Source organism: Podarcis bocagei, assembly GCF_964188305.1.
Source record: "Podarcis bocagei genome assembly, chromosome: 1".
In the NCBI taxonomy this organism is placed as follows: Eukaryota; Metazoa; Chordata; class Lepidosauria; order Squamata; family Lacertidae; genus Podarcis; species Podarcis bocagei.
Genome location: NC_138125.1, coordinates 18980908 through 19004385, shown reverse-complemented (window position 1 = coordinate 19004385; position 23478 = coordinate 18980908). Strand labels below are relative to the sequence as shown.

At 41.4% G+C, this 23478-nt stretch overlaps 1 protein-coding gene across 6 annotated transcripts in view; it reads right to left on the bottom strand.

Moving 5' to 3' along the window:
• BCL11B (BCL11 transcription factor B) overlaps positions 1 to 23478 on the bottom strand; it is a 166002-nt gene that overhangs the window by 83415 nt on the left and 59109 nt on the right. For 4 of the 6 annotated variants that reach the window (XM_081191652.1, XM_081191651.1, XM_081191650.1 and 1 more), the window contains one exon: positions 4200 to 4406. The exons of the other annotated variants lie outside the window; for them this stretch is intronic. In XM_081191652.1, the coding sequence (XP_081047778.1) occupies positions 4200 to 4406 (207 nt within the window). The remainder of the gene's footprint in view (positions 1 to 4199; positions 4407 to 23478) is intronic. 6 annotated transcript variants of the gene reach the window in all.

The window sequence follows — 23478 nt, the reverse complement described above, 5'->3', positions numbered from 1 at the left end:
TGTTGTTGTTGTTTTGCCTGAAGAACAGCCTGCAAGTCATTAAATATATAAAATAGTACTGTGTATTCCAACTGGCTGCGATGCCCAAAGGAACAGTGGGAGATGGCTCCTGGTTCTTGTGTGCCCTTCAGCAGCACACCATCCACAGGCCTCCCTCCCTCATAGAGTCACCTCCTTCTTGCTCATCTTTCTCATCATTGCTATCACCTGCTTCTTTGCTAGGAAGAGAGACCATCAGCAAGCAGGCAGTCGCTTCTGTTGCTCCTCCTTCTCCTTACTATTCCCACCGCCACTGTCTAGGCCAAGGTGATCAAGCAGGTTGCCATGGTGAAGAGGAGCCCTTGTCACAGTGGGCCCTCAGCAGATACCTGACCATGCCAACCACTGATGTCAGGGCCCTGCAAGGATTGGATCTCGGATCCTTACTGAATCCAGCTGTGCTAGCTCCTGGTCTGTTTCTCAGTGCTATTCAAGGTGGTGGCTATTACCTCAAAAACCCATACTGGTTTGGAACCAAGCTACTTGAAGGGCAGTTTCCTCTCATGTGAACCCTCCCATCTTTTCAGATCAACTAATGGGTTCCTCATGTCAATGTCATTGCCTTCTGAGATGCGTTTGGAAGCAATGCAGTGCCTCATACAGGCAACTCTCTTCTTTGTTTGTGTTCTGCAAGCATCTGAAGATATTTTTTCATCCTCAAGTTTTTATGATTTTACTGTTGCTTAGATTACCATGTGTTTAAAGTCTGGCTCTCTTTGGAGGGTGTGGGTGTGCTTAAATGCTGTTGTTGTTTTAATTTATTAGATTTTCATTACTGGATCGTTGTTATTTTGTTTTGTGAGCTGCTTTAAAGCATCTCCGTTGAAGCCGGGACAGCAGGTTTATTTATTTTACAATAAATTGCAATCGAATAAATCTTCTGGATGCTAAGTACAGGCTCTACCACTGAACTATAACCCCCCCCCCTTTCCCCTGTGCAGTAACATAAATTCATAGTGTTAAAGATCTACACCCCTTCACTTTATCTACTATCTCTTTTTCATATCTCAATGGCACAGTCTGGACACACTAAACTGTGTCTTAGTATTTTGACGCCAAGTCTCAGACCCTGCATTCCCTCTTCACCATGGCCACAAGGAGGAATGCATAAGCTTTTGCTTCAGGTTTAAATTAACCACGGCTTGTTATGTCCAGACGTGACAAACTGTACTTAATCTTAACTAGGCACAAACTACCTTGAGGTTTGGATTACGCCACTGGCTTGAAGCCACTAAACTGTGCTTAGCGCAAACCAGTAGCAAAAGCTTCCGAACTGGCTGCACTAGAGGAGAGGGGAGGAAGAAGCAAGTGAAGGGAGTCGAAAGCTCTTCAAGTATTGTTCTTACCATGCTAGTCCAACCCCCTGCAATGCAGGAATCTCAACTAAAGCATCCATGACAGATGGCCATCCAACCTCTGCTTCAAAGCCTCCAATGAAAAGAGTCCACAACCTTCCAAGGGAGTCCATTCCACTGTCAAACAGCTCTTACTGTCAAAAGGTTCATCCTGATGTTTAGTGGGAATATCCTTTCTTGTAGCTTGAATGCACTGGTTCGTATTCATTTATTATTAACTCTGCCTCCCTCCCCTCCACCTATTCAGTTACTGGTCCTTGGCCTAGTATACTTGAAGAAGCATCTCCACCCCATCATTCGGCCTGGACACTGAGGTCCAGCTCCAAGGGCCTTCTGGTGGTTCCATCACTGCAAGAAGTGAAGTTACAGGGAACCAGGCAGAGGGCCTTCTCAGCAGTGGCGCCCTCCCTGTGGAACGCCCTCCCATCAGATGTCAAGGAAATAAAGAACTCTCTGACTTTTTGAAGACATCTGAGGGCAGCCCTGTATCAGGAAGTTTTTAATGACTGACATTTTATTATTTTTTATATTTTGCTGGAAGCCACCCAGAGCGCCTAGGAAAACCAAACCAGATGGGTGGGGTATAAATTATTATTATTATTATTATTATTATTATTATTATTATTATTATTGAATTTGGTTTGATTTGGACTGTAAGCTCCTCAATGAAGGGTTGTCTCTGGATTATTATTCTAAAGTTCCATGCACAGTGATGACATAATAAAACAGCAGCAGCATGGATTCATATGTTAAAAAGTTGGGAATTTGTGTGGAAGTTATTGTGTATTTTATGAAGTTCATGATGCACACATTATGAGGTCACATCCAGTTTGTCAGTATCCCATCGGACTGATGAAAATAAGCCTTCAAACGAGGGATGGATTCAAACCAGAGAGCTAGCTTCATCGTCACTTTTGACCCAACCAAACATGCACCACACAATTTCTCATATATGGAGCAGAAATCACGCCACTCGTATGACTTATCTTTCATGGATACGTATCACAATGTAACTTAGACAACCACCTTCCCCAGGACGACAACCATCGCAACCGACATACTACCTGAAGGAAGACTAGACTTTTCCCAGGTGCAAAATGGGAAAAAACAACCCAACAGAAGTTTTAGATTGTAAATTCCACAGTACAGGGACTTCTCCTTTTATACATTGCAAAGTGTCATGTCCTATATAAAGATATATGATGTATAGAAACAATAAGCATCTTAGTGAATGTGTCTGGGCTGAATGCAACAAATGAGAATTTACTGCAGTAGGACAATGTCTCATAATCGGAGACTCCTGAAAATTACTAAACAAAAAACAAAAAAACAGAATTTTCTGGATTTGCTTCTATACTAAATCTCATGTACTTCCACCCCATTTGTTCTCCACTGCCCTACCTCTTAGTCCTTTCTCTCTTCATCTCTCCTTCTTTATCTCCTTTCTTTTTTTCTGCCTCTTCATACACACTTTATTGCTTCTTATTCCTTTCCCTCTTTTGGTTATACGTTTCTCATTAGCACATGGGAAAAGTTGTGGGTGAGATGGGGTATTGTTTTGTTATTGTTTATACTGTGAACAATTGTAAAGAAAAAATAATTCATTAAAATAAAATTTAAAAAACCCTGATCATCTGGAAAGACTCTACTGGAGCAAGCTCTCCAGCACTGGTATAAACAGCCACTTTTACGAGCTACAGAAAAAGATGGTTAAGATGCAATGGAATTCACAGTCTACTCAGAAGTTACTCTAAGATCTGACCCATTTTGTGAAATTGTTGAAGAATGGAGGAATCTACCGCAGTGGCAACTTTTCCTCAGGAACTGAGGAAATGCCAACCAAACGTACCTTGGATATTCAAGGCAATAGCACTTCCCTGCTGTTATGCCCTAGCAACTGGTATTCAGAGACATGTTGCCTCTAATTCTGGAGGTACTATATATACCCATCATGATTAGTAGCTCCTGATAGTCTTATCATCTGTGGATCTGTTTAATCTCTTTTTAAAGCCCTTCAACTTGGTAGCCATTGCCATATTTTGTGACAACGAACGTCACAGCTTTCCCCCCAACTCTGCGCAGAGTTAAAACTATTTCCTTTCAGCAGTCCTGAATCTCCCAGGATCCAGGTTCCTTGGGTGAGCTCTAGGCTCTAGTATTCTGAGAGAGAGGCTTTCATCAGGTCACAAACAGCTACTGTCTCCCATAATACCTGTAGGGTTTAGGCTGAACTTTTGGGGAGCATCTTTTAGTAGCCTTTTAGTATGTACAGTCTGCTATGTCCAGGTTGTTTTTGCTTTGCACTGATGAAACAAGGAAGAAATTAATGAGAGGCTAAGAAAAAAAAAGCAGTGAAGAAAACGTGTGTGGACCGTAAGTATGCCATGTGCCTCTGAGATCTGAGGAAAGCCTTTAACACAAATCATTAGGAAGAAAGACCTCAGATGCTAAATGTTATCCAATTAAGCTTAAAAGTAAACAGCCCAGAGAGATAAAATCTTGGTGTCGGAGTATCACATTTGTGTGAGGATTCTCAAGACGTTAGTTCCCAACTTGACATAAACAAACCAGCAACAACAGACCTGTGGCAACGTCTGAGGTCGGCTAGACCGCAGCCCCCCCAAAAATAAAAATTACAAGTGAATTTTAACTCCTGCCATAGAAATGGCCAGGAGTTGTTTTCATACAGTGTGCTGCTACCCGTGTCCTTACACATCCAAACGGAACTGGCGCTCCCATAACTAAAGAGGACATTGCGTTGGCGGCTGACCTTCACATAGTGACAATAAAAGCGTTTTCTATTACCTGACAACTGACAATGACATCCAAATGTGCCAGTCTCAGTCTGAGACCCGCCAACTGAGACTGCGCGCTCCCCGCAGCAGGGCAGGCTCAGGCAGGGCGGGAATGAGGTCAGAGCACGGTGGAGAGGTGGTGTTGCGATCACCGATGTGTGAGGGTGGGAGGAGGCAGTTATGGAGGCCGCCGGCAGCTTTGCAGGCCTGGACGGCCCTGAGGAGAAAACAATAGAGAAATCTGTCAGTGGTACCTATGTCTGAAGGGAAAGAGGGTGTACAGCAGGAGCGATGCGCAGCTGCTGTGCTTTATTTCACGGCGCACGTTTGCTTAAGGCGCAGAGACGTACATAAGGGCTGGGGGGGAAGCTCAAGGGGAACTGGTGCCTGTGGTCATTCAAAGGGAGGCAAGAAGAGAGGCTTCGAAAAATCATACTTAGTGCCTCTTATCAAGACAATGCCATTTTTTTGGCTTTTTGTTTGCTGGGAGGGTGCTCTTCTTACTTGCCATAAACCTTCATGACGGAGGAGACTATAAATCAAAATAAATGAACGGGGTGATATGTAACACGGCACAGATGAACTTCCACCTGTGTAACAGGACTCCTCTTTCCTCTCCACATCATCAAGTATATCTGCTACAAAGGGTCCCCCCCAACCCACTGCAGAGTATTTTGGGGGTTCATGAGGTCTGCAGGAAAGAGGCAAGGAAGGAGACATGGTGATGCGCCAGAAGAATTATTTTCTGCTGGCAGGAGACCACAGTTAGATCTCACCCATTGTCCTTAGTTCTCACAATATCTTCTTCCCTTCCTCTACAACTCTCAAGCCACGGTTATGCTATATATACACATATTGCCATCTCAGTCTACCTCTGGTTACAACCTGTTCATTACATTTACAAGTTGCCCATATTTGTTGAGGAGCTCTATCTAGAATAAGCAGAAAGAACATTTATGTCTAGAGTTTGGCTATATTCAGCTTCTGTCAGCTCAGCCTTCAGAAATTTATGTTTCATTTCTAGAAATGCCGAAGAGCAATCAAGTATGTGGTTTTTTTTTTATTTTAAAGAAGAAGAAGAACACCAAGTCGGTTGTTTTGTAGAAACATACGTTCATTAACTTGCTTTGTTTGTCAGACCTATACTAAAAACTAAATAGCTGCACAAGAATGTCATCTTACTTATTCATCCATCCATCTTATATACTGCTGTTTCTATGAAAATCCAGGAACAGTTTGCATGAAAAATTTAAAATACTCTAAACCACTCTGCCAAAAAAAGGAAGTCACTTAAGCTACCCCCATTAAAGGACTGGCCCAATTAGTTATGGGACTGTGCTCTTATTGCAAAATTATAAGTTGACATCAGAAAAAGGGATGAATTGGGCCTTGAATTGGGCCCAGTAACAGATAGGCAGCCAGTGCAGTTCATATAGAACCAGTGTTATATTATATATTCTTGCCGCATTCCCTACAGCTCAATCTTATTAGGCAGGACAGAAAAAGATCAAGAAGGCATGAATCTGGGCAAACCCCTTGAAGTATCTTGTCCACATCCTCAGGCTACAACAAGCAAAGCTGGTCCCCGAGTTGGTCTTGCTACAAGACTTGAGCCACCTGCATTCCAGCCATCATCCTGCCTATTTCATTGGCTGAAGCACCTCAGGAAAAGCAAGCAGTTGATCATTTGGTACAGTGACGGAGAATACAATTAGAAGCAACCGCACTGAAGGCCCTCTCCATCTCGCCATTCCATAGCAAGACCAGGGAGTCAATAGGAGAGTATGTCATGTCAACCAGAAAACCCTCCAGAGATGTCAGGAATCCTTAGGGTTCTGCAAGTCTCCAGGGCAGGCCGTTCTAATTGGTCCTCTATCCCTGCAGGTAGGGCTAGCTACTGTCAATCCAAACCTCACCAGGCTACGGTTCATCCATGACCATGGGATAATGTGACAAAAAAGACCCACACACTCTATATTTGTGGGCAAACACCTCAAATCCATTCTAGGTTAAGCATATGTCACACTAGATGTGTTAGGTTCATATGTTGGGTACGGAAACAGCCTCACAGTTGCTATGGTGGTCATGAAGTCCTTCGCTAGAACAGACAAGGTGGCCTCAACATGGATACAGAAATCCCCTTGTACAATTGTCTGGGGGCACTCAACACAACTGCCAAAACTGCTTCTACCAGCTAAGGAAGGGGGGGGCTGTTGGGCATCAGGGGGGAGGGTACATTACCAGGATCTCTGCTTTCTCTCTCTGTACCAACCAGCCCCTCAATTCTAGTCTCCAGATGGATGGTTTTACTGGTTAGGCAGACAGAAAATTATGACTATTAGACACTGGTTTTCCAACACTGTATTTGATAACTATGATTATCTTGGGGTTGCTATAAGCTTCTTGATGGCCTACTCAATTTTGCCAATTCAATAAATTATGGGCTGGCCATAATTTGCCAGGTTTAACAAGTGCCCTGCATCTAATAAAATAAGCTTTCTCGTGTAAGAGATCATGCTACAATGAGCCAAGCACCTTTTCTGCTGCTGCGAGGTAACATAGCTATTCTTCAGGCAAACACAGGCAAGGGGACAGGACTGGCAATGGAGGTGCCTGTTTCAGTGGTGGTGTGGAAGAGAGCCGGGGGAGGCTGCCAGAGCCACCGGGAATGTGCTTGGGAACTGTATCGAAGGGGGGGGGGGTATTGTTTTAAGGCCATCCTAATGCAACTAGCCAAACAGAGAACGGGAGAGGGCTGCTTGCCCAGCTACCACCGAACCAGCCTCAGCACACCAGCGCAGACAGAGTGCAGTGCCTCGCAGCTCAAGCAAGCTTCATGGGGATGCCAAGATTCAAGCTCCCAGAATAAAGCATTCATTGGTCACTGTGGCTTCCTTGCCACTTGAGCTACAGCCAGAAATGCGTTCTGCATGTTCTGTTTATGCATTCCATTTGCCACACCGAGTCTATAAAGAAAGTGGAAACCCTCCTTTTCCCCTAATAGCTTGAAATTGATATGGAGACCTCCAAATATATTATTCATTCAAAACACATACACATACACCTTTTTTTAAAAAAAATCATCTGTTATTTAAAGCTGTACTTAGTTTTTGCTCCTGCTCTGTTGGAAGAGCTTTTCTTCCTACTCTCTTGGCAGCAGCGCTACGACTTAAGCAATTAAATAAAAGCATAGAAATGTGTACACAAGGTGCGTATCTTGTGAAGTTAACCTTCAGTCAGTACTCATCAGAACTCAGTCGGGCTGCTGCATCCAGATTCTCAATAACTGTGGCTCCAGTTATATCTTTATTTAACGCCGACGTTTACTTGAAGCACCTTTGAATTGAGGTAGCTAATAAACAAAAGCAGCTCCTGCGGTAAGATTACAAGTCTTAAAACAGGCTGGCATGCTTATTTTAGTCAGATCTCTACAGTAACAGAGCTCAGGGCAGACAACAACTTGAAAAATTAGCAATGATACATGTATACAAGATATATAGATAAATGGCATTTAAGAATGCAGCCGGAACAACTCCACACAACTACCATATACTGAAATGAAAGACAAGCCTAGGCCAGGATATCCAGAAGACATCTAGGCATTCATTTTGGAATTTTCTTAGGAGCAGAACAAAGCTAGGAGTAGGGTGAATACAGTAAAAAATGCCTCTCTGAGCATACAAACTATTCCCATTTGCCACACCAACCAAGGGCATTGTTGAGTCACAAAGGGATGTGGAAGGAGAGACTGTGGAATCTAAGTCATTTAGAACAAGACTCATATCCATCTTCAACACAACGGGAGGAATTCAACATCACTCTAAGGCACTCATTTGATGAGGCCAAGCATTTCGACTTGACAGACATAATGACCCCCACACACACCCCACATCCATGTTATTCCAGGGATTCTACCAACCACCCCAAGCAAATTTTGGGGAGTGTGCAGTGGGAGAAGTGGAACGCACCATTGTGCAACTGGAAGTCCTCATTTGTGGAATCCTGCCCAATACTTTTTTTCTTTCCAGCTTCCTGTTAGGATAAGGATTCTCTGGTGTATAATTCACCAAGCATAATTCACCAAGAGTTTGCCACAATTGTCTCCTTCTGTTTGGACACATCATACTGAGAACAAATCATTGTTTGGTAAATACTAGTTTTGAACAATGACCACTCTGTACAAAGACTCCCCCCCCCCCCCGCAATTAGGCAGACATTAGGGATTAAAGCCCTCCATAACTGAACAACATTACAAAACAGTATTTTCCTCTGCTAAGGTTTCTTCAGCATCTCAGACATCCTAGTTTGAAAGCTACAGCTAGCATGTTGATCTGATAGCTATACATGTGAGTCCAATGGGGTACTTCATTCTTGGCAAAGCATCCAGCACTCCAGTCTGCACGGACTGAATTTGATTTTGTCATTTATCTTAAATGGCTAAGAGACTACCAGGGCAAAACATTTGTGTGAAGCTGTTGCCAAAACCACAAGTGAAGGGTCTAAATCCCTGGCGTAAATACTTGAGCGCCGAAGCATCAAGGATAAGATTTGTGTGCTTTTCTGAGCAGATTTTTATTTTTTATTATTTTTAATGGACTCTGGACCCTGGGGATTCTTTTTCTTTTATTTTGCAACCTTTTGATCTCACTTCGAATTGCTATACAAACAGGTAAAAGAAGCCGCTAACGGGAACTGTATCTACATTACAATCTGGATGTGACTTTCTTTCTGCCAAACCAATGAAAGCAGATGGCAAACATGGAATGTCTAAATATACAGAAACAACTTTGCTTGTAATGTGGGCGGGGGGGCAGCAATAATGGCAGGATCTTTTAATGCACAGAGAAAGGAGGGACAACGGAGTCTTCACACACACACACACAAAAATTCCCCAAATTCAGGGTTCCTAAAGTTAAAACATTTCCCCCCCCCAAAAAAAACCGTACCATTACCATTGGCACTGTTAGTTCAACTCAGTTGCCACAAAACCTGGAAATGTGTCTGTTGGACACTGAGCCTGGGAAAAGTGTGTGTTGTCAGTTCTCCACATGTCCATGTTCACCACAATAATTGCTTGTAATGCTTCCCAGAATTAGAGAGAGCCAAGGTGTTATGTACTGAGCTGAATAGGATCCAAACTGCAGCAGTCTGATTGGTCCTAGAACAATAGGATCCAAAATGCAGCAGTCTGATTGGTCCTAGAACAATAGGATTCAGAATGCAGCAGTCTGATTGGTCCTAGAACAATGCAGCAGTATGATTGGTTGGCAGGAACCACCCAATCCTGCTCCAGATAGAAGTGAATCCACAACCTGATTGGCTTACAGTAGAATTCCGGAATTAGCCAATCATGTGCAGCCCATTGTGTATATAAAGCAGATACTGTGAGGGGACTTCCATTCATTCCTCCTCACCACTATGAGCTGAATAAAGAGCATGAAATCACTTTGTGACTCTGAGTATATTTCACAAGGGAAGCTGGATGGGGGATCCGTAAGGTCTTGTTGAAGTCATGCATCAGGGCCAGCTTTGCTTCTAGAGAGCCATAGGCAATAATTTAATACTAATACTTCGTACTAAGTGCTTAAAGAGTTTTGCATATATTATGCCAGGCATATTTACCTCTGGAGGAGACTGCTATTATCATGGTCATACTGGGAAGGCCTGAAGCCAAGAGGTAATGCCTTCTGCTAACATTACTCAGTTAATACCTGAGATGAGAAATGACTTCCAACTGATAGCTCAATGTCCTAACCACGATGCCACACTAGATAACCCCGGGAGCTCATGCGTCTAAGCTCTCGTAACTAGCCAAGCATGTTATACAGCGGGAACTGAGAAAGGAGAAGTGCAACACACTCACATTTCTGATTTCCCCACTTCTTTCTAGCAGCTGAACCAACCTGACGTGGAAGGAACCAGAATGTACACACAGGCCTCAACATGCAGCACAGCCTATTTTGATCAGGGATGTGCAGTCTGTCTCCATAAACCACACCTCTATTAAATATGAGGGTGGCAGATATCTCTTGCATTGAGTCACAGCCTCCAGGCTCTTGAGTCAATGCCAACATGACCCTGAGACTGTCAGTGTTACAGTCTACCTCTGCTAGACCCATGTGAATCAGGTTAGTGTGAAAAAAGGGAAGGTTATTCCAAACAATAGCAGGTAAGTACACAAGCTGAGAAGAAACAATATGCAATGGGACCCAACATCATCACTGATCTCTTATGTCTTGCGAGCACCAAAGGCTCATCTCCTCAGGCCAATATTGAAAGGAAACTCCCATGACAATAAAGTTAAATTTCAACAATTACAGGTGATAGTGATGCTTTTTTAAAAAAAAAAACACCCCTCCAATAATATCTGACAACCAAATTGTATCTTTTGGCCTTTGGTTATAAGTGTACGTCTGTATGTCAGGGACGGCTAGAGCACTTCATTTGTTGGATAGAACAACACCTGAGCATATTGGTTTGCACCCACTACTGTCCTTCCAGAAGGTTCTTTGATCCAGCAGAGCCTTTCGTGAACCAAAAATCAAGCAAGCCATTGTACCAACTGCCCCTTCCCTCTGTGTCCCATCCCGTCCCCCAGCTCTGCACCAGAGAGTTGGGGTACAGCATGGGAGGTCATGCAGCAAGAAGAAAGAGGATATTTGCCAAATCGAAATCTCCTCCTTCTGCTGGATCAAAGAGCCTCTATGAATGAAGGCTTAGCACTGGATACACAACCAATTGCAATTATGTGGCTGATGTTGTAAAGAACCAGTTGTTAAGGTCATGTGTTTTTTTACTTGCATATTAAAACACACACACCCCATCAGAGACACAGAGAGGATTTTTTTGAGCACATTAAATGGTTTGTACAGCAGCAAAGAATTCTTCTTTTATAATCGTTATGGTTGAACCTCTGTAATGTAGCTTTAAGAGACTTCAGAGTTAATCACATCACAGCTCCTTCATTTAGCCTGGATTTTGGAGAGAACCTTGACTTGTTATGTAAGGGACGGTGGAGAGCAGGGGTGGCGGGGCTGGTTTGTGGATATACAAGTTACTTTAATCTCTCTTACGCTGTGCATTAACATCTTTTGTTCCATCTTCCGGCATTCTGCATCTTGTGCTAATGAACAGCACGACCTCAACTACAGGCAATTGAGATGCACTGAGAGCATATCTCACTTCGGTTAGATTTGTCCTGAAATTTCCTAGTGAATTTGTACCCAGTTAACTAAATTCTGATTCCCTTGCTAATCTCCTTCCTCTCTTGGAAAAAAAACCAAAACAATCCACACTTCTTCCCTCCAATGAAAAGCATTCTAGTCCACACTGTACTGAGAAAATCCAGAATGGCTTCAATTAATGACTGAAATCAATCCAGATTGCACTACACCCAGTACAATGCAGATTATACTTTTGTCTTGTTCACTACACTCAGGCTTTGGCAGTGAAGAGCAAAGATTTGGTTCTGCCAGCCTAAAAGGACAGGTGTAAGGTACTAGTCTAAAGCTCCAAATTGTGTGAGTAGTCACACATAGTCCACATAAAATCACAGAACTGTAGAGATGGAAGGGATCCAAGGGTCATCTAGTCCAACCCCCTGCAATGCAGAACTCTCAACATGGTTTGCATTTAGTTTAAAACAAAGGTGGGCAATCAACATTTACAAACAAAGAGCAGATTTGAGCAGGAGCACAGCAACAGAACTTCTATTCAATACAGTACAAGCGCTGATCAGCCTTCGGAACACATGAAGTAGTATTTGTATAAATGCTTCCTGGTTTTTGTTGTTGTTGTTGTTAAGAAACCAACTAAAATCTTTTTCAGCCACTGGAACCTTTTCTAGAGACAAACTGCACCTGCTGAAACTCCCTCTTCTACGCAATTAGTAAAGATACAGGAACCCTATTCTCTGTTGCCTTTGGCCATCCTAACAGGGGTATACTGTAATACAGAATACAATCCATCTATTCAACAAACCAGAGTGCTCTGTAGAACAACGTAACATGTTATAAAACTATGGTTTATGTGGACAGGTCACTTTCAGAACTAGTTCAATGAAAGAACCAGCTTCAATGCTTAATTTCAGCTGGATGTTCTCATTTTAATCTTTCCCTTGAAAGGCTTGAAACCGGAGTCTCCCATATCACAAGCTATCTGGTACTCTCGTAAGTGCCCCCTGGTTCCATGGAAGAATGCCAGTAAGTATTGCTTGAATTTAAGTCTGCTTTTGAACATGTGATCTATCTGATACTTTGATTTTCCTGCATAGCCATTAGCGGAAAGAAGAGAAAATCTCACCATAAACAGGGCCAATGTCTGCAGCACAGTCTACCTGCATCCTGTATAAAGAAGATAGCTCCCAACAAGGTGAAAAGGATTTTTTTAAAAAAAACAAACCAGAAGTAATACTAATTATTGCTTGTATTTTTCTCCCACCTTTCAGCAATCATCCCCAATATGAAACAAACAGAGTTTCTAGGCCTGGATTAAATATATTCAGCGCAGATGGGAACTAAGGGTTTGAGACTGTGGACGTTGATGAATACCAAACACATCTAAGAATCATTTCTGTACTTCCTTTCCCAGTCCCATAAGTTACTCCAGCAAACCCCCACCCCCAAAAAGAGAGCGCAATCAAAGAAAGTCAAACCACAAAATCCAAATGAAATTTAAAACATTACACACAAAGACTCGAGTAGCCACATTAAGGTATGGTTCTCATTTATTTTCATTTGTATCTAGGAACTTTGGGAAATGCTGCTAATGCATAACTGAACCCACATATTTAAAATAAACAAAAACCTGTGCAAGGACACAGTTTCAGCATTCATTCTAAATGCCCTGTCGCCCCCCCCCCCCTTCAGATAGTCAGAGAGTCTTTCGTCTGCTCCTGGTGCTCAGAGTGTTCTGCCTGCGCAAACACCGTTCATTGGCCTCCTTGTTTCAGATGTGCAAGTCACAGCTTTCAAGCTTGACTGTTGTCATCCCCATATTGTTTGGAGAACTGCAGGCTGCTTCATTCATTACGGACGCAGAACGCACGTACCTGAAAACTGCATGTACCTGCAATGTTATATGTGCATGCCTGTTTTTAAAATCTTGTGTACCTCGTGTGTGTCCCAGAGCCAATTATTCTGGATCCCCTGGGACTGAAACACAGCATGTACACAGTCCAAAAAAAGATGGCTGTGGCTCTCACCTGCCACAAGGAATGCAGACCCATGCTGTATATGGACGTGTGCTTGCTAATTACAGCGAACATGTAAAACTGACTTGGAAGAGTTGTCACATGTGAGACTCGAATTGCCTTTGAACCTCTCTATTTATGTTGGTTTATTATCTGGCCATGGTAAATACAGAAGAAGAAGAAACAAAGGAGAGGCATTTGTAATGCGAATGAACATCCCTCTGGATGAAGCTTTCGCATCCCCAGCGCAAAGCAATTGAAACAAGAGTGCAAATGCCCTTATGTTACAAGACAAGCAGCACTGCCCAAGGCTATCCAACGAATTCAAGTCCAGTCTAACAAGGACTCTACTGGCTTTCGTAAGTCTCTTTGCCTGTAAGCATTTGTGTGGCTATACCAACGGATGGATGGCCCCCAAAATATAATTGAACTCTTTAAAAGTAACAGTGTCCCTCTTGGACATTGGCTGAACCATGGAATTGCATGTATGCCTTCAGAAAGAGCTCTGTATAATTACGTCTATGTTTTTGCATTTACCTCTGAGCATCTCTCTCTCTATATATAACTCGAAACAGCAACCCTCCTCCTTCTGCTAAATTCTCAAAGAAATTGTGTAAGAAATCTCGAAAAGCCTTTTCAAAAACAGGTTGATTCACTCCATTTTTGCTCTAAAAAAAAAAAAAGCTGGTTGCTTTTCTATTAACACGGAGCTGTTGTTTTAATTTAAAAACAACAACTCCTACATCTCTGTGTCTTATGTACAAAAGCACAAACACAGAAACTAGTGCACTGCTCAGACATGTAAGACGTGGGGAACTTACACAGGGGTTCAAGTGCTTGCAACAGAATAAGCAGACCAAGGCAGCCAGGTAAAAACACACAGGGGTAAAAGCACATTCATAGATACACACACAAACATGCAGAAGGGCACCCAAAACTGCAGACATAAAGTGCACAGTTAGATGCAGCCCTTAGAAGCCATTAATACTTTTCAAACCAGGCACACATGTAGGAAGTTTTTGAATACTCAAGATCACACACTGAGTGACTTCAAGCTAACACCCATCTTTAGACTTGCTTGCAGTTTGTTTGTTTGGTTTTTTTGTGTGTGTGTATGTGTGTTTTCTGGCAAGCAAGGATTCCTTCTGAATTGATACATTTCTTTATAGCCAGGATTCCTACTGATTTGGTATAAATGAGTCATAGATCAAGAAAAGCAATCTTGATAGCAGGAAGAAGAGAGACTGCTAGTGAGGGACACTGGCACACAGAAACTTGACAGTCCCCTTACTGCCTCCCCCCTCGTCTATTCCCCCCTCCCATGCCAAGACATTAATTCTCACAAGTCGGAGAAAATTACTATGCATGAATGCAAAAAGCATGATCAGGAGTAATTAACATGGCTTCATATGCAAATTTTATTAATGCAGAAGTACAAAGTCATTATGCAAATGAAACTTACGTCAACTCTCTTGACAAATATTCATCTCTGAAGCTCAAGTTTCTCCCTTTTTCTAAAAAAAAATATTGCTCTTTCAATTTAAAATAAAATAAAATTGAAACAGGGAGGGGGGGAAGAAGTGATGAGGACCATTTGACAAGTTTGCAAAGTTGTTTTTCAACCAGATAAATTTATTCTTGCATTGTTAGGTTTTTTTTTGTTGTTGTTGTTGTTGGCAGGTACACGACAGCTCATAGAGAAAAGCAGGAGGGGGGGGGGAGAGAAAGCTACCAGCAGCAGGCAGCCAATCAAAACGCCAGCGGCAGTAATGAGCGCGATTGATGACTGTTTGGCTTTACTGCAGGGTAATGAACTAGAATCCAGTCTGAGGAGGAAAAAAATATGAATATTCATGAAGCTGTGCTCCTGCCTTTGATGATTAAAGAAATTTTTAATATTCAAATAAGCGCTTGCCAAGTGATTAACAAAGAACAAGCACGCAGGAATATGGAAATAGAGCTGCAGAAGATTTGGGAGTCACAGCCTGTGCTGCAAAGACAGCACAAAATTTCAAAAACAAGATAGGCAGATAACCCAATTGAAATCATGCAATTTTTAAAAATAATAATAATAAATAAAAATGCATTGGTTCAATATTTTATCAGCTGCTTTGTTTAAAAAGTGTGGGTGGGAAAAAGGCCTAAGTGGGTAGTAAGATTGGATCAGAGAAGGGGAAATCAATTAAATATACTGTTTGCTCACAGACGAAAAGCCCATTTCCTCACAAAGCCTACCCTGAGAAGAGGATTCGGCTTTTTTTAATTATTATTTTCTGGTTAGAAACTGATAGAGCTACAAAAGAATAACTCTACTGGGAGTTATTCATACATTGCTTTTCATAATTTGATCTTGAAGGTGTTGATTGTGTCATGGAAGGTGTAGAGATCATCATCTCTAGAACCACAGTCCCCCCAAAAAAGCCATTTCTGGGTGGAAGCAAATGTATTGAATAGGTTACAGACAATAAACTGAAAATATCAAACTATTGCAAATCTCATGCTTTTCTATTGCGTATGTACATTACGCACTCAAAGCCATGTTTGTGAACTGTGTTTTGGATAGCATCCTATAGCTCTCTTGGCTAAAAGATATTAAAATTCTGCAACCCAAACTGCATGCCAATTTAACTGAATTCTGCAACTCACATGGATTATGCAAATTGATTAAATTTGCATAACTAATCTGGTTTTGTTAGTCACAGGGATTCGACCATCTTTCTGACTTGAGATTTTAGAAAGTACAGTGGTATCTCAGGTTAAGTACTTAATTCGTTCCGGAGGTCCGTTCTTAACCTGAAACTGTTCTTAACCTGAAGCACCACTTTAGCTAATGGGGCCTCCTGCTGCCGCTGTGCCGCCGGAGCCCGATTTCTGTTCTCATCCTGAAGCAAAGTTCTTAACCCGAGGTAATATTTCTGGGTTAGCAGAGTCTGTAACCTGAAGCGTATGTAACCTGAAGCGTATGTAACCCGAGGTACCACTGTATAAGCATATTTGTCAAGCCATAAGGGCTAGAAACTTGATGGAGTGTTTTTGTTTTGTTATTTTAATCACAGCTGAGATTCTCAAGAAGCTGGATGTCACATTCTGCCCTCTTTGCTGCTGTGGAATTAGGGTATATTCTCAGCCTTCCCTATGAGTTAGATAAGAGGTGAGAGTGTAACTTTGCATAGTATTAGACCTAACAGAAATGCTCTGGATTTCCACAGAAGCTGAATCGTTAGCAATGGGTCATAGTTTAATGATATAGCATATGCTTTGCATGCAGAAAGCCCTAATTTCAGCTCTTGATATCTCCAGTTAAAAGGATCAGTAGCAGAGCTGGAAAAGATCTCTGCCTGAGACCTTAGAGAACTGCTGCCAGTGGAAGTAAACAGCAGTAATCTAGGTCAGCAAATGGTCTTGCTTAGAATATGTTCAACTAATAACAAACACGTAGATGAGATGGAAAGTGTACAGCAGATCCTCTTTACAGGAAATATTGCATTTTCTCTAAACCCTGTCTCTTCCTTAATGCCGAATGCAGCTGTATAAAGCAGATTCACATGTTCAAGCTAGGGACCATTAAAGTAACTAAAGAGGAAAGATGCTTCCCTTTCGCATAGGATTTCTGAGCCGTTTAACAAAATAACCTACTAGTGTTACATAACATCGGAGGAATTCAGGCTCTCACAATTGAACAACTTCACTAACAGATTCACACTGGTGTGCGTAAGAAACAGTATCCACTGCCAAAACGGTTTCCCCGGTTCAAATGCATTCAATTAGCACCTGACAACATGAACTTTTTGGCAATTTTGAATGGGGCATGTTGAGTTCTACACCTTCTCTAAGCTGAGTGATCTCTGGCATTTCAGAGATGAGAAACAGCACTGTCATCTCTTGCACGAAGAAGAAAACAATATAGTGCTTCCTGGGTTTTCTGATTAGACCTATATGCATGGCCAAAGGAAGGATTTAACTTTTCAGGCTAAATCTCTTCTGGCTTACAACACAGAGTCTCTTCAAGTTTCATGTAGTTGGCCAGATCTCTCTTTGCAAAATGCTTGGTGTTACGCTACAAAAGGGTACCCCGAAGAACAAAGGAACAACCCTTCTAAAAGATCCAGGCCCACCTAACATACCTTGGGAGGTTTATATTCCAGAAATGGTTTTAATCAATTAGCCTATGTACACACAGCAGATCACCTGGAGAAATAATTCCTGGGCCATACCCATTTCAGAATATTGCATGTTTTAATACCGCCCCTTTAAAAAAAAACACACCACAACCCTTCATGCAGAAGACTAGCTTCTTAAAAAAACCCAAACCCTTCTCCCTGGCGTGCCAGTTTTTTATATAGGGATTTTTAATAAAATATCTTTACTGATTTTTGGATAAGAAATTGTTTAGAAAAGCAAAAAATCCCTGGAAGTAAAGCAAAAAAATATGGGAATAACACAAAAATAGAGGTCATAAGCATATTGCAAAGCTTTCATATTTGTCAAGGGCAGCAACACACACCCAATGAATAGTAGTGCCCCCAAATGTTTTGGGGGGAAATGAGAATCACATTTTCCAAACATCCAATGAAGCGCGTGGCAAATGTTGTAACTGTTCTGCAGTAGTGTATAAAATACACTCCCACCATGCAAACTGAAATGAATCATGTTCTGCTGTGCTACATAGAGCTCTCTCACATGCCTTTTTTCTGGTAGAGAGCAATGTTCCCAACATCAGACAACTAACAAAAAACATGGAGGTCAGACAAAGTTTCCCATTTCTGTAAAAATGAGAGGTGTGCAGCCACTAATTAAAAGAAAAATCAATAGTAATTTTGTGAGTTTTATATCATTATTATCCTTCTCAAATAAAGAAAGACTTACCAGTTGTCGGGGGAACTTAGCAGGTTTCTTAATTTTTTTAGAGACTTACTCAAAAATGATTTAAAGACCAGAAAACTGTTACTAATGGACACTAGCACCGTAAGTGGAAGTATGTAACACGGAACTCGCAACCCTGCCAACAATCTGGCATTAATCTAGAGGTCATACGCGAGCGATGGACCAGGATCCAGTACCATTTATGGTATATAGTGGTTTATTACTTAGGTAGGGATTTTTGTTCATTCAAATGTGTTATATTCACTATAGCAGCAGATTCATTTACACACACAATACCAAAAGTTTGCACTAGCATGTTGGCCTGAGATCTTGGAGCAATGTATCTAAAACTGGGGGTTTAAGAAAACTGTGAAACGTAGAGCTTACTTAATATGATTTGTGGTGTTTCAGTATGTCTTAATCTGTTTGCAGGCTTCTATAAACCTAAGTCATCTGAAATTTTAAAAGGTGGTGGATTTCAGCTTCCGCTTTTTGTCTGATTCTCCCTCAAATATGAATTGAGACTTTTGTCTATATAAAAACATGAGCGCAGAACTACAAAGTCCATGAAGCGGGTTAACAATTCAGAGCAAGATATTTGCAATGGTTTGGGGGGTATTATACAAATGTCCATTCCTAAAGGAAACAGATATTTCCTCCATTGTGTTTTGAAAGAGCCCCATCTCTGCTCATTATCACGCCATAATGATCTTTCAGTGAGTTCAAGGGGCAACACGTTCCAGAGAACAGAAGCAATCTGGGAAAATTAGGACTATGTTTTCTTTTCTTTTGTTTTTTTTTTTAAAAACAGCTTCTCCACTTAAGCTCCACAAAACCATGCACACACAAAAATTCTCATTGCCCACCGGCAGGGAGATACTGAGTGCTAATTCATTAATAATAATTGATACCAATGAGTTTTTCATTCCTCTAATGGCTTCTATTCAAGGATGCTGAAGTACTGCAGGAGCTTAAATGAACTTAGCTTTAAAACGCCCATGTGAGCTTAGTAAATGAAATTGTTCTGTACATGCAAACTATTTGCCTGTGTGAACCTCATATATCGAAGTCTTTACCACACATAGCTCGAGGTCCAGGAAGCTGAGAAGTCAGGATGACAGCATGACTTAGCAAATTAGTTAAAAAATATTAAATAGAACCCCCCTTGCCTTTCCGTGGTGTGTACAATGTTTTTTCTTCCTCTTTTTTAGTGTGTGGCATGTTTTCAGAGTGTAGCTTTACTTCACAACAGCTAGGCAAGAGTACAATTTCACAGGCAGAAATGACCTCAATTACAATGGCATGACAAAGGTCCCTATCCAAGCTTTGCAAATGATGCACTAACTTCCACCTCAGTGTTCCTGCTGCATTCTTTCCACCTTGCCTCCAGGTCAACAAACAACAACATTCATTCTTCCACCAGTCTCCAAACCCCTGGCTTCAAAAGAAGAAATAACACCTCAGCTTAAAAGAAACAATAACACTCTCTTGTACAGTGGTGCCCCGCAAGACGAATGCCTCGCAAGACGGAAAACCCGCTAGACGAAAGGGTTTTCCGTTTTTGAGCTGCTTCGCAAGACGAATTTCCCTATGGGCTTGCTTCGCAAGACGAAAACGTCTTGCGAGTGTTCCGATTTTTTTTCGCTTCCCCCCCTTTTTCTAAGCCGCTAAGCCACTAAGCCTTTAAAGTCGCTAAGCCGCTAAACCGCTAATAGCGCTAATAGGGTTGCTTCGCAAGACGAAAAAACCGCTAGACGAAGAGACTCGCGGAACGGATTATTTTCGTCTTGCGAGGCACCACTGTATGTATGTATATACATCCCTGTGACATTACAAATCGTAAGCCTCCCATTTATAACATGGAACAAAGCACTTAATACAGCAGCTTCCTCGTACAAGTATACAGATGGACCGTCGAGGGATTGACAATGCTCTACAGTCTACAGTATTAAGTGGGTGGCAATCAGCTTAAGTTTTACTCACTCACTGAAATGGATGGACCCAACTTAGTCATGCTCATTAATTTCAATGGGTCAACTCTGAGTAAAGCTTAGTTAAGTACCACCCATTATGAGTTTAATAAAACTGGATGCCCGGTTTCAAACTGAGTTTCATCAAAGACACACTCCAAGTAGAAAACAAATTAAACATGCACAAGTCTGAAATGTGAGAGACTAACTTATGAAAGCATAATCACATTTGAGAACAATTTGGGGATTTCAGTGGATAGCCATCTAAACATGAGTCAGCAATGTAACACTAAGGTCTTCAAACATTCTAATTTTAGGGATTTTTTTTCCACATCAGTATGCTGTGTAATCCCTGTACATCTGCCACATCTGTGTCACATTCTGGGACATTTTCTAAGGTTCACAGTCGGATTATGCAGAGCACTATTCAGACCTGTGGGTTCCTACAATGGCTGCAAATGAACAGAGACTTCTAGAATGCGTACAGAACTTCCTTTTGGGAGAGCAGATTTACAGTGGTGGGCAAGCTGTCTTTCAGGAAACTCCACTGCCATTACTGATCTTTCTTTTAAATTGATTAGCTTCAAGGGATGCTCAGGATTTCTAGGAACCTAGACTGATAACCACTGGAACTTAGAAAGCTACCCTTATAGCAGGATGGGCTATGTGCTGGCAGCAGGTCTCCAGACCCTCAGGTAATGATCTCATCCGTTCCCTGCTACCTGGTTGTTTTAAGTGAAGATGCCAAGGACTGAACCTGTGACCTTGTGCATGGAACACATGTGTTTGACCACTTGACCCATGGCCAACAGACAATTGCCATTTTCAGTTGCATCAGCCATTATTCCAAGACTTGCAAGATAACAGCTTTAACCAACTCAGCTGGGGGACTGCATTTAGAACATTATTCACAAAGGAAGATGACTGAATGGAAAGCATTGAGAAGAAGGCCACAAAGACAATCAAAGAGTCCCCAAGTCAAGTGTCATGAGAACATATAGGAGGAAAACTGATATGTGTAGCCTAAGGAAAAGAGGATTTAAGGGATATAGGCTAACCATTTTCAAGTATTTAAAGTTGGGTGCTCACACAATTAAAAATCATAAGCACACATGCGGTAATCAATTAACAATGTTTTCATAAATTTGCATATGAATAAAACAATAGTTTTGGAGAGGATACACACACACATCATAGCAGGCAGCAACCTGGAAGACGCTTTGTGTGAGAGAGAAGGCAGAATCTCTCTCCTTAGATGGTGCCAGCTGCCTGTATCATATGTAAGGACAAGCTTTAAAAATAATGAAATATCGACAAACGTATTCTGGCCTGTTAATCGTGTGCACCTTTTTAATCAGTGAAAATGCTTCTAATTGTTTAAGCTAAGTAACCTGTCAACAAAGACCTCCATTCCTATGCACACTAAGTTTCATTTACCACAGTTGGAATTTTGAACTTCTGTGTAAGGTAGAATTCCATATGCTGCAGCCCAGATTTAAAGGCATGTCAGACAGAAATGTGGGAAGAACTGCTCTGTGTATCCATTTAGGCTAGGACAAAGAGTAATGGTTTTACAGCACTTAGGAAGTAGGTTTAGACGAAAAGAACTTGGTAATTGTTAAGGTGGGGGAGAACTGAACACAGAAGCACACTGCTCACAGCTCTTGTAGAAACTGCTTCAGGTGGAGTTTCCTGGAATAGGTTGGACAGTCATGTGATTTTAGGTAAAGCAGGAACTAATTGAGAACACGATGCTAGTCTCAAATCCATTCCAGTCCTGTGGTTTTAAACAGATCTCAGCAGTTGTCAGCTAGAACCCATGTGCTGCATGGAGAAGTCCTAAATCATGGATGTCAAAGGAACTGTCCCATATAAACAACCAATTACCTGTGTTATTAAATTATGTCTCATAATAAATTATGAAAGGAACAACGTCCACGGTCAATGCCTCTTATTATCTGTACATTTATTTATATCTATATAAACGTATTAGTTGCCTTTATACAGATTATTCAAGGCAACTTACAATAGAAAAGTATTTTTTTTTAAAAAAAAAAAACACCCGCAATAATACAAGGTTAAGTCATAAAAATGCTAAATACAAATTTCAGACAAACCCTTAAAGAAAGCCTGAACCTTTGAAAGGTCTAATTGCCAGCCACTAAAAAGCTTTAAACATTTCTGCAACAGTGATTACTGCACAGGCAGAAAAGCCTTCTGAATTAGAAACAACTTAACCCAGGGGTGGAACAAGGTGAGACTATTGTTAACTGTGGATCAGGTGAGGTCCCTAATACTCCTGAAATATGGCTTCTAAAAGCTTGCACACAGCCAAAGAAGGAAGTGAAACATAAACCGGTGCAATTCCCTCACGGGCAGTTGTTACCTGATTGTGTGAATGAATTGTGAGAGACCACCAACCCGCCTCCTCTTAAGAAGCGTCTAGATTTCTACTCCCTCTCCTTTTGACATCAAGCTTCCCGGATTTAGTAATGTTATTTCGTTTCCCAGCCAAGGTACAAGCAAATGCATTACATCGGTTACTCAGAAGCGGAGCCAAATTTATTTCTTAACCGAGTATGTTTGCAGATTTTTCTTTCTTAAAAGGCGCAAGCAATACGGTAGCATTGTGCTGTCGGAGGTCAAACAACAGACCAGGCTTCAGCATGAGAAAGGATGCATTCAATTCATCTTTATTATCCTAGTAAAATAAATGCCAGTGGGTTTCTGTTTTGCTTTGGCTGTAAGTGAAACTGTATATATACACTCAAACTGAGAGCTTGCTGCTTTATGTCACAATGTAAAAAAAAAAATCTTTCTATGGTCTCTTGTGTTTCACGCCAAGTTTCTAAAATGTCACTGAGTTAAAAAAAAAATGAATGGGGCTGTAATTACTTTCAACAAAGTAGCCCTTTTAACCCTAATTTTGATGCTATAGATGGCATTTCAGTGTAAGTATGGTGAGCTTTCTTTAAAAGATGAGCTGGGATCCAATTGCAAAATCATCAATAGTCTCCCAATTTAGCATTCTAAACAGCTTTCTAGGTTTCTCTTCCCCCCTAACAGAATTCAATCCCCCTTTCAGGGAAAATGTGCAGCCATATTAGTGTTTGCAATATAAAAAAAAGGAAACAGTAGCACTTCAAATTACTAATTTAATAAAGATTGTTATAATATGTTACACTAGGCTAGTTATTCCTTATGATTCAATATTCAAGTAACTGGATTTAGCAGAGGTTTAGTTTCTACTGAGGGTTATACCACTA